This window comes from Rhipicephalus sanguineus, chromosome 1 (genome assembly GCF_013339695.2).
Source record: "Rhipicephalus sanguineus isolate Rsan-2018 chromosome 1, BIME_Rsan_1.4, whole genome shotgun sequence".
Classification (NCBI taxonomy): domain Eukaryota; kingdom Metazoa; phylum Arthropoda; class Arachnida; order Ixodida; family Ixodidae; genus Rhipicephalus; species Rhipicephalus sanguineus.
The window spans coordinates 316,087,808-316,099,493 of NC_051176.1; the positions used below are offsets into that span (position 1 = coordinate 316,087,808).

Genomic DNA, 11,686 nt, shown 5'->3' on the forward strand with positions numbered 1-11,686 from the left:
GTTTTCACGTTTTTGTAATGCAAAAGTGCCCGTGTGTTTGGTTAATGAACCCAAGCTACTGTAGAATCCCCCACTGCGGCGTGCTCGAAGTGATGTTGGCAAACACCAGAAATTAACTAATGCCCAGACAACATTATTCCTGTTGGTTTTTGTGAAATGGCTATCATTGTTCTGGAAACGAGCGACACTTGTGCTGTCGATTCCGTTGCTTCAAGTTATCTTGCGCACGACCCCTTAGAACAGTGCCTAATTCATTTGCGTAAAAGCTGCTTTTCGTGTAGTTGTGGCTCGACTCCAAGTAATGACTGAACTTCTTGCTACCGCAGCGAGTAGCTCGTTAGAAATCTGCCAGTTTTCTGCGAATTTGTGTTTGCAAACAGTCTTGTTTACACTTGCAGGAAGGTCATCCTACCTGATGGACGTTACAAACCCAGACTGGGCACCCAGCTTACACTTGGGGTATGACAGAAACTCAACTGCTAAATCTGAAGCAAGGTATGTTTGAATGTGCTACTTCTGACCTCCCTCAAACGACACACTTGTCATGGCTGCCACTCAGCCAAAAAACCCTGGTGCCGCCCGTGCTGGTAATGCAGAACAAATTTAAGATTTCGAAACTGCCAAGCAAGTGAATAGTGTGTATGCAAGGAAAATATTAATGAGACAATGAGACCTCAGTGGGTGCTAGTGAATACAGTGTTGTTGATGGCAGCCACATTTTATGTTGCACTCCAAACAGCAGAAGTCTAAGAGACTGGCACGTATTCTTGCATTATTCTGTTGAAGGTTATCTGTTTGTTATTCAGGTTGCTTGTGACACAACTCAAGAGTTATGCAGCATATGTTATACAATCATCGAGTGATGAGCACCAATTTTACACAAGTTGTTTTGAGATTAGTTGTGCCAGGAGGGAGCAGACAGGTTGTAGCTTACAATGTCGTGAGAACTCGGGGCAGCAATGTTGAAAATAGCAAACAATTGCAGAGATCCTACCATCACTGTAAGTAGTGCCAAGGATTACAGCATAGATATTTTCACATAAAGGCTTTACATTTTATTTCAGGCACCAGCGACGTTGCAAGAGGGCTGCGACCTCAAAGGAGATCCAAGAGGGCAATAGCAGAGTTCTCCAGCCTTCAAATGTGTTGAACGTGCAGCACAGCGCTGTGTGCAGAACTGTCACGGGTACAATGGCTTATTCATACATGGGGACTATTTCCTTTAATGACATTCAGCATCTTTATAGCACCTTGATTCTATACAGGCACACCACTTGCACGCCCTGTTACAGCACATAACAAGGAAGCTGATGAGCCACATGCGCCTCATTGCGCACTCAACAGCGGTTCAGGTCAGTGCCCTAGATAAGCTGTTCATACAGGCTGGATTTTACATCACAGTGTGCTTGTAATGGAATTATATTGTTCCCGATGGTCTTTGAGCTAGCAGGCAGTGGCAAGTTGTTAATTTTTGGATGGTTGGTCTTTCTGACAAAAATTACAAAACCTCACTATTTGCTCATCCTCTACCCTATTGCTTGCAGTAAACAGCGTCATATATCCAACAGTCCTACAGCGTAAACTATTTGGTGCTTCCCTCTCTCTGGAGTAGTGGGCCCATTATGTGAGCACAAAATTGGTGGTTTTGAAATAGCAATGACAACACTTCAATGCAGGTCAATCCATGCTGCAACAAGTACCAGCTTCAACCGTAGCTCAAGATGCTGATGATACTGTTGCTGACGTTTATTGTGAGTGATTTGTGTTTACACAGTTCAAACGGCCCGAGTACTTTAATTTAGGAACATAACTTCAATGATTGACAACACCTCATTGCAGACCCACCATCTGTGCAATCACCCGAGGAAGGCAGGGCCTCAGCTGAAATGGGTTCTCCCGTTGGAGTTGTAGTGGATGCCTCATATTGTGAGTACTGCATTCGTTCAGTTGGAGCAAACCGGAAGTGTTTAACACAAGGGATTCTAAGAGTCACATTCCTGCATTTTTTAGCAGATGTAAAGTTTTCTGAAGCTGGTGTTCAAGCCACCACTTCGACAGCTGAAGCTTCAGTAAATACCACTTCATGTAAGTAATGTGGCAAATATCTCAAGCACTCTGCACCTGACTGGCAAATGCGTAGTAATGTATTGCCTATACATTTCTTTCAGTGCTAAAGGATGCTGAAACTCAAACTGACATCACAGGCAGTGTTCTGAAGAGTTTTGAAGCTGATAACCAGGTCCTACGCACCGAGTTACAGGAGGGGAAGGGCTCTCTGGACACACTTCGGCTGTCGAAAGCTTCTTTGGAGCATGACAACACCCGTGTGCAATTTTACACGGGCCTACCAAGCTTCACAGTTCTGATTTCACTGTTCAGACTTGTCGAAAGTAGTGTGCCACACAGCCCAAACAATGCTCTTGCGAAATTCCAAGAATTTGTACTCACACTAATGAGGCTGCGATTGGGACCTGGCGTCCATTGAAGAAGCACTGACGGGGGTCTTCAATGACCGTAATTTCTGCCTCTGAAACTTGTACGAACTCTGAACGAAGTTTCAGACACCGATGCAGCAAGGACAAAAGCAGGAAATAAAGTTCATTTTTCTACCTGAATTTGTCTTTCAAAAGCGCTTTTTTAAGTCCTTAGAATCCCTTCTTGCGTTAATTGACCATATGTTTTCTCATGCACATAACGCACGTGCTGTGCCCATTATGTTGAAGCAGGAATCTTCCTAAAAATCCACTGTTTGCGCCAACAGAAACGAAACTGCTGGGAATAAAGTTCATCTTGCCCCCTACATTTGCCTTAAGCAACCATGTTTTTTGTAATGTAAATTACATGCCAAGCCACGCATGTCAAAGCAAAAATCTCCCAAAAGACCAGACATGTGCAGCACTGAAGGTAGGGATAACACTGCAACACAACACAAGCTGCTTCTAAATAGAAGAGCAGTGTCCCAATGTGCGAGCAGGCTTCACCGAGACCGGCCATAGAGCTGCAATGCGCAGCTTTAACCATGCCATCCTGCTTGACTAGAAGCCACGGCTGTAGTGGCTGAGGTGAAATCGCCTGAGAGTGGTTAACCTGCAAAAGGATGAAGTCGTTTATTTAACTGCTGGCTTTACGCACGCAGAAAACACAGGCCACCTAAACGCACACAAAGCAAGGCAAATTTCAGCATCAACAATGAGTGAAACTAATGTAGGTATCACCGCAACAGTACAGAAGCAAAACGCAAGCAAGCGTCTTTCATGCATGTAGTCCATTCTAGGCACACTTGCGCGGATGATGATGATGAATCAACTTTTATTAAGCCCAACTGTGTTGGTAGTGCACGCAGGCACCAGACGGGGCGGTTCCCTAGTTTCGGGACCCGTATGTATCTAGCAGCTCCTGGCCCCTGTCCGTCAGTGCAAGCTGAGTCGGTAGGGCGGGGCTGGATAACAAGGTCTCCCATCGCTCAAGGGGTTGGGGATTGGGGGTGTTGGGGGGAAGGGAAGGAGGGGGTTTTTTTAGTTCTGTGCACTCTGTCAAGATGTGCGGCAGGGTGCCATTCTCGCTCTTGCGAAACGGACAGAGCGTGTCGTGTTCCGCAGGGTACATGCGGTTCATCAGTACAGGATGCGCAAGCGATCCCGCCTGCGCTCGACGCAGTATCGTCTGTTGTTGCCTGGTCAGTTCGGGGTGCGGCTCTGGCAGTCTGCACCTTTCTTCTCGGTACATCCGGGTAATGTCCCGAAAGCTGGTAACCGGGTGCGGTAGCTCTTCCGGCTCATGCTCGGCCGGAGTGACATTTCTCGGGCATGATAGTCGGCAATGGTGTTGCCTGCTACCTGCGAGTGAGCCGGGACCCACACGAGCTCTACGGCTCTTCCCGGAGGCTTGCACTTGGATAGAATGGCTCGGGCCGCGGATGAGATTACCCCCCTGCGGAAGCTTCCGTAGGCTGTCTTCGAGTCAGTGACCACGGTGTCCACGCTCGGCTGTGCGAGTGCGAGGGCCACGGCCGCTTCCTCGGCAACTGCGGGGTCTATTGTCTTCAGGGATGCGCTGACGATCAGCCTGTCTTTGGTTGTAACCACCACCGCCGCACGGTCACTGTCTTTTCGGAGCGAGGCGTCCGCGTACAGGACCCTGGGGTTCTCTTCCAGCTTCCGGGCCATGGCTTTGGCCCGTGCGGTGCGCCTCTCGTCGTCCTTGCCCGGCGTCATGTTCCGGGGAAGGGGTTTGGTTTGAATGGTCGTCCTCCAGTCTTCCGGAAGGGCCGCCTTGATGGGTACTGGCTCGATCTGCCATCCTATTTTGCGTAGGACGGCTCGTCCGTGCTCCGTGTGACTGAGCCGGATTCTTTGATTAGAGAGGTGGGCTTCGATGAGCTCCTCCACCGTGTTGTGGGCGCCCATGTCTAGTAGTCTTTGCGTGGACGAGTATATTGGCACGCCCAGTGCTTGCTTCGTTGCCTTGCGAAGCATCGTGTTTAGGGTGTCCCTATTCGCCTTCGTCAGCTGGAGATACGGGGCGGAGTAGGTAACCCGCGACACGACGAACGCGCGTACCAAGCGCATGGCATCGTCCTCTTTCAGGCCTCGGTTTCTGTTAGACACCCTCCGAATCATACCAAGTATCTGTTCGGTTGTAGCCTTGATCTTTGTGACGGCGGCTTGTGCCTTCCCGTCGCTCTGAAGCAGTAGGCCGAGAATCCTAATCTGCTGTGTTGGCTTGATGGCCATTCCGTCGATGGTGATAGTCACGTTAGGCGGCGGCTCCTTCTTGGGTTTTCCCGGTTGAATCATGAGTAGCTCCGATTTTTGGGGAGCGCAGCTCAGTCCACACGACTTGGCGTACTCGTGTACGGTCGTCGCCGCCCGCTGCAAGGCTACACATTCAACATCCGCTACCTCGCTGGCAGCGACAATTTGTAGAACGCAATGCACTTAGGCAGGTGACGAGTATTCGCAAACCAAAAAGAAAAAGATGCCGCAGCAAGGTAATCGCTGGAAAGTGCAGTTACACTGTCACTGTTTCTAAAGCAGCAGCGCGATGGGAAATGACGTGTACAAGCAATTATTTTAGTATCGTTTTTCTTCTCCCTGAGCTCCGAAGAGAACTGTGTTACTTGACACTGTGCTGTGCAAAAAGGCACTCCTGGAATTTTCGCGTAGCGTCGTAGTGTAACGGTACAGAAGCGAAAATATGTAGGACCTCGCGCAGACATTTGTGAATGTTTCACGAGGTCTCGCTGCGCAGCGAAGCAAACTTCCAACATTAATCACACCACTGCACACACATCGGCAAGCACTACCCGTTAGCGTTACAATGCGATCCAGAAATACAGTCAGCCTAGTCAAAGATTGTCTTACCTTGGTGCGCGCGATGTTTTGATCGCCGTGTCTTCGCAGCTGGGGCTCTTTGCACGAATCCGCTGGCCAGGTAATTATGCGACTCGAGATGTTTTGGCCTTCAGTTGTTCTTGGGTGATGAAACTCGTCGTGTGCACAAGGTAATCCTTGATGTCCGAAAGTTCTACTTTACGCACGAGCGCGAGATCGAACGACATTTCTTTCGAAGTAAGCAAAAGTGGATCGACGCCACCGCAAAGCTCCACTTTCTTAACGTAGCGGTTCTTCGCATTCGCCTCTAAATTCTGCGCGTACGAACTCAACTTTACTGAGGGGCCCGCATTCATGGTTGCAAAGCAATGGTGCTTTACTGCAACTCTTTCAGTACATGACCTTATGTGAAGCCGTATATGGCAGGTTATGGCAGTATATGGACTTATATGAACACTTTTATATAATTATATAAATTCATATATGGCCATATATGACTTTATATGTCCCCTTATTTGATCATATACGGTCCGTTCGATTCGCCTGCACCACCGTAACCAGTTCACGAGGTGCTGCACCTTTCCATTCGTTTCAGCAGTGCAGCAATGGCGGCCTCTGAACCCCGCCATTCGTTTCAAAAGGTGCAGGAGTGGTGCAGCACTGGTTCACGATTTTCCTGCACCCTCTATGCTGACGGTGCCGACTTGGTGCAGTCTTGCGCGTGCGCACTAGCAGCTGAGCGGACGACGCAGCATTCGGACGTAGGCGCTGTACCCACCTTATTAACGTGAGACGTGTTTTGCCAAAGTGTTTGGCAAAACTGTCCACGTGTGTCCATAGACTGTCCACGTGCGGTTTGCCACCTGTCAACGTTTCGTGGACGACGTAAATTAAGCGAGCAAAAATAAGGTCTGCACCATGTCGGCACCTCGTCATTCGTTTCTAGTGAAGCACCGTGCCCGCACCACTGAACTCCTGCTGAACAATTTCTGAACTTCTCGTGCACCGCCGTGAACCGGTTCCGATTGGTGCAGGTGAATCGAACGGACCTATAGATCACCAGCCGCGGAGCTGCAGAAACACCGCTTGTTCTCGTTGGCACCGTCCCCCCCAAAATATGGCGCTACCATAGTGGCCAACGCAGGTCGTGCCCTTTCCGCTGCTGCAGCCGCCAGACCAGAATTTCCAGCGCTCGTAGGGGGCCGCCATGTTTGGCCGACCGAGGCGCTGCGGTGCGAGCATTTGCTTGGGGGCTGCTGAAACGCGCTGGCGTACAGCGCGGTGCACCACGTTTGTGGCTCTCAGTAGCGGGCGATGGCAGATTCGCGAGCGCTGCAGCCGCTCAGTCTTCTCTGTATGTCGGAACGTGCATCTTCTTTCGTGCGACTACATTTTCGAACAGTGGAATTGTGCCAGGGAGCTTGCCAAACATCGCGAGAACGTTCAGCAACATCGTCACGAAAGTTTGAATAGTTGCAACGCCGTGCAGTTGTCCACTCTCTTTTTTTTTTTATAACTGTATCATATCAAGAAACGTTTTAAACTTACGCATTTGTGTATGATAACGGCCAGATGAAGCCTAGTAAGCTGTATTTCATTTTTTTTTCTGAAAGGCAGCAGCGACAGATATTTTCGTGCCGCGCTACCGTCCGACTTTGTGCTGCACGATGGCTGTTTTGTGCTCTCTCGCAAAATGCAACGGGATGAATTTACTTAGGCGATTATTTAAGTTTTTAACGCAGAACGCTGTAGCGGAGATTACGTGCGGTTTCTTTAATTACTGCGAAAGGATGGCCTGGCGTAGTGTCCGAAGCCTCCTGTAGCAAAGCTAGACGCAGCGCGCATGCCGGCCCCCAACGTCTGTGTTCTTAAAGAGCAGTCTGCAAGAACACCCCGTCGCACAGGTGCTTTGAATCACTAACAAAACAGACGAAGATTACGTTTGAGTCCGATATTGATTGAGTTCGATCCTGACCAAGCGGCGCACAATGACAAGATCCCTGTCACACGGGCACTTTCGATATCACAATTGAGCCGGATCAGGATTTATCGCCTCGACCTTCCTTTGCTGTCACAGTAAAACTTCGTTGTTATGAAACCACAGGTCGACATGCCTCGCGGCTGTGAGGTTCAAAACACATATGTTCTATAGATATGAAGTTGTAAAAAGTGAAACAGTTCGTTACATCGAGGTTTACCTGCGCCTTTTTGAACAAATTTACAACCAAGGTGGCCGCATTTTGGATTTCAGAAGCAAGATTAAACAACCGCGTGTTCAAATTTCTGTGCATGTTAATAACTGAAGCTTGTTTCCACTCGGCAGCTGCGGTGGCGCCTGTAAGTCTTCAGGCAAAATTAAGAAACATTTGTTAATTGGCTTCGCAGTTTGAGAAAATATCTGGTGAGGTGCATGAATACTGTCTTTCTCATTTCAAGATTCGTCGTTGTCGTTCTAGTAATTCAGTTTATTATTATTTTTTTTTCATCCAGCAGGTGGTCCTGTTTTAACCCATACACTTGCAGTGCAGCCGTTTGAATAGGTAGAAAATATGGCCTCCTGAGCAAAAGCACCAGCTCACTTATTATACCCCTGTCACACAGGGCAACTTAAGTGCACTTTGAGCGAGTGCACTTCGCCGGTAGTGTCATTTGCACGCTGTTACACAGGAACGCTTAGTGACACTCGCTGCAAAGTACACTTGCCGGCAAGTGCGTTCGCCAAACTCACTTCGCTGCGACGGAGTGTCTATCCTCGGCAGCAGTGGCTTGCAAATAAATACGCTAATGCAAAACGCGACGATCATGGTATTTTTAAACCATCGTTCTCGTTTTTAGGAATACTGCTATGTATTCAAACAAATGATACTACAACAAAAAACCTCGCTACTCTCGCCCTCGAACAGTTTGCGGTCACGTCCGCTAGGGGTATGCGGGAGCACATGCATGCATGCCATGCAATGGCCGCGTCCGTCACGTTGTTTACTTCTTTGCACATGTGCAGGTCAGTCATTCTTTAATCATTTGCGATGGCGTGTGCCACGGGTGCCACTTCCGCGAAGACAACGTGTTCCGACGCAGAGACGCGGGCGCTCATACGCCTTTGGGAGGAGCAAGTGATTGCTGCCAAAACACGCTCCAAACGTCCGTCACCACTACTACGGTCCCTAGAATATACTGGCTAGTCTGCCGTCTCCGCTCCCCGCCGCGTCCTCTCGGGGATGCCTGCGGCGGTGGCGCTGCGCGCAATCGGAGTTCCTTGAGCAGACGCCCCGCCCGCGACTCTCGCTTACGGGTGCGCTGGCGGAGCCGTTTACAACCGCGCTCTCGCGTTTGCTTACCTTTTCACGTCGAAGGCCTGCGGTGTTTGCTTTTATTACAGAACGTGACATTGAGTACAAATAAGTAAGGAATACCTTAGCGCTAGTTAAAGTTGCAGAAGAGCACGAAGTCTGGCGTCACACAAGTTTCCCAGTGATGACCACCATCCCTCAGTGAATCCGTCCTGCTTATCACTTCACGAGACGGAATTCAGAGCATCAAAATTTTTAATCTTTATTGGTTCCTTGACATGGCTTTCGTCAGCGTCATTTAATTGCATCTTCTCGTCTTTAGCAGCTTAATTCTTTGCCGCTTTACTTCTCTTTCGCTGTTCAGTGATTTCGTGAAGAAGCGGAATCAAGGTAAAATGAAGAACTTCATGGAGGCTTTTTGTGATGAAATTTGATCTTCACATCCCAGATGAGGCAAATCTGTTTTTTTCAAGAAAGCGCTGAAATCCACAATGCTCTTTTCATGCAGCTTACTCACGCTGAAATAAGTGGTAAAGCTATTTTCAAGTTTTGCAATAGCTGCTTTGAGAGGTCCGGAGGGGTATATGAGGCCTCCGTTATCAAAGTGCGCTGTGAATAGGGAGGCCTGATCACTCCCCGTAGCTGTGTTTCTGTCTGATGTGAGACATGTTGCAGAAGTCTCGCACTGTGTCTTCTTTAGTGTCTTACGCGCCACCTAACCAGCAATGTAGTAAGTCAGCATATCGTGGCTTTTTTTCTTTTTCCACGTATGCACTGTGGTCTATTACCTGACGCTAGTGCCGTCTCCGCGCCACTGAAGTCTCCACCATCAATGAGGCTGTCAACGACGTCAATTGTGGCAGGCGTGTGTGATTTTATGTCATTCCCAGATAAACGATAGCTTCTATCCCTATACCTAAAAAAAAAAGCAAACGAAAGAAATAAGCAGCGCGAAACATGTGCGGTGGGCGAGCAGTCGACAAACTGACATTGAACGACACATCTGGATGAGTATTTCTTGTGCCGCGAATTAGTATTTCTTGTGCTGCGCTTCGAGCCTATTTCCCGCTCATTTCGGCATGCAACAGTTTCATTAAAGAACGGACCTATATATTTTCAGTGGAGGAGCCAAAAACCAAATACAACGCACATTATGAAAGCCAACACCCCTTTCATTTTATAATTTCGAACCCTGTGGCAAGGTACTCGTGGAAAAGATACCATATGTCTGTTCTTCGGCTGATACACATGGTTCTGATGTGCCAAATTTCTGCTGTAAATGTCTCAGCCTGTTGGAGGCGCAACTTATTTGTGGCGTCATTGTAGAGCTATATTATAGTGCCTAGAATATATAGTATATTCTAGGCACTATAGCTATACAGTCTCCCGGCTGCCGCCTCCCTGGACCGCAGCAAGCTTGGACAAAAATAAAGTTGTGTCTATATATATATATATATATATATATATATATATATATATATATATATATATATATATATATATATATATATATATATATATATATATATATATATATATTGTAGGACAGTAAATAGATCTAATAACACTTTGAGCGATGAACTTAGCTTATCGTTAAAAAAAATCTTCTCCAACATTACAATGTCTGTAATTAATATACTCACCCATTCTCAGAACTGCATTGCGTTTATTGTCTCCGTAACACATCGAGAACCAACCTTTATAATTAGGAGACTTAGCGCACTAAATATATCTGAAGTAACGTTCTTACTCTCAGAACTGTTTGCTTATTAAAAACTGATCTTAGAAATGTTTGGTACCTTCGTAACAGGGGCGTAGCCAGAAATTTTTTTCGGGGGGGGTTCAACCATACTTTATGTATGTTCGTGCGTGCGTTTGTATGTGTGCATGTATATATACACAAGCAAAACTGAAAGATTTCGGGGGGGGGGGGGTTTCAACCCCCCCAACCCCCCCCCCCCCCCTTGGCTACGCCCCTGCTTCGTAAGGACAATTTAACAGCATATATATAATGATGGCAGTCTTGTGATAACAGTAACTCCTTAAGAAAAAAAAATAAAAGCCATTTTTGGCCCTTTGGTTTTGCTTCGAGTAACTGCGCGCTCTTAAATGAGCGCCTGGATCCACGATCACGGCAGTGTCCAGACAAGAGACGATGTTGAATGCAATGTTTGGTCAGTTCGAGATGTTCCAGTCTCTGCCCACACGAACAGAACGAAAACGTCGAGTTCATGCGCGAGCGCAAAATAAAAGGCAAGGCGCGATACTCCACCGATTCCTACTGCGCGACATGCACCGCAGAGAACATCTGTGCACCGTGCAGGCGCTCCGATGGACCGCAGCGCCCCCTGCGCAAGCATCCGTTGCGCGGACGCGGCCTTGCATGGGGACGGCGCGGAGACGGCAGACCAGCCAGTATATTCTAGGGACCGTACCACTAGAGTGTACTAGAACTGTCGAGTGGCGTGACCGCGCCTCGCCGCCTGATGCCTTCCGCGTCGACCGTAGCGGCGGCGCTGCAGTCGCTCGGTACTGAAGGCGCGTGGCGCCGCGCGCAAGAACTGCTGGGCGCGTCGGCGGCCCCCGGCTAATCGACACTATTACTGATGCGGCTTTCGTTGCGTGCCTGTCATTATTAATAGTAGGACTTGTCGTCGTAAGCCTTGATGGACGAAACTTCAAAGCTTTTAATGGATGCTTGCCTCATAAATGCCTTTGAGAGATACTGCAAATCAGCCGAAGTGACTGCCGGAAGGTACGCAAAATATAAAAATGAAAATGGGCTGATACCGACCGTGAAGATTCACGATCTCAGTTTAATTGAGCCGAACTCATTGCTGGGCTAGTTAAATTACTGTCAATTAACTAGACGCCGAACGACCGCCAGAAGAAAGAGACAGAGGAAACAAAAAGGGCGTGTCTTATTGTGATTTCTTCCGCCTTAATGCTTTCTTATGGTGGTGATTCGGCGTCTAGTTTATTCAGAGTAACTGAGCTGCTCTAATGGAGTTTAACTGTGCTCAGAAAGCTGTGTGCTGATATTGTTCCGAAAGCACACCGAAC

General features: G+C 48.1%; 1 protein-coding gene across 1 annotated transcript; it reads left to right on the plus strand.

Annotated features, from left to right (window-relative positions):
* The first annotated feature begins 1,487 nt into the window (after nucleotides 1-1,487).
* On the plus strand, nucleotides 1,488-2,485 carry LOC119383585 (uncharacterized). Its single transcript, XM_037651830.2, has 4 exons — nucleotides 1,488-1,751; nucleotides 1,840-1,926; nucleotides 2,014-2,085; nucleotides 2,169-2,485. The coding sequence occupies exons 1-4, from the start codon at nucleotides 1,685-1,687 to the stop codon at nucleotides 2,483-2,485; spliced, it is 543 nt and encodes a 180-aa protein (XP_037507758.2). The 5' UTR covers nucleotides 1,488-1,684.
* The last annotated feature ends 9,201 nt before the right edge of the window (nucleotides 2,486-11,686 follow it).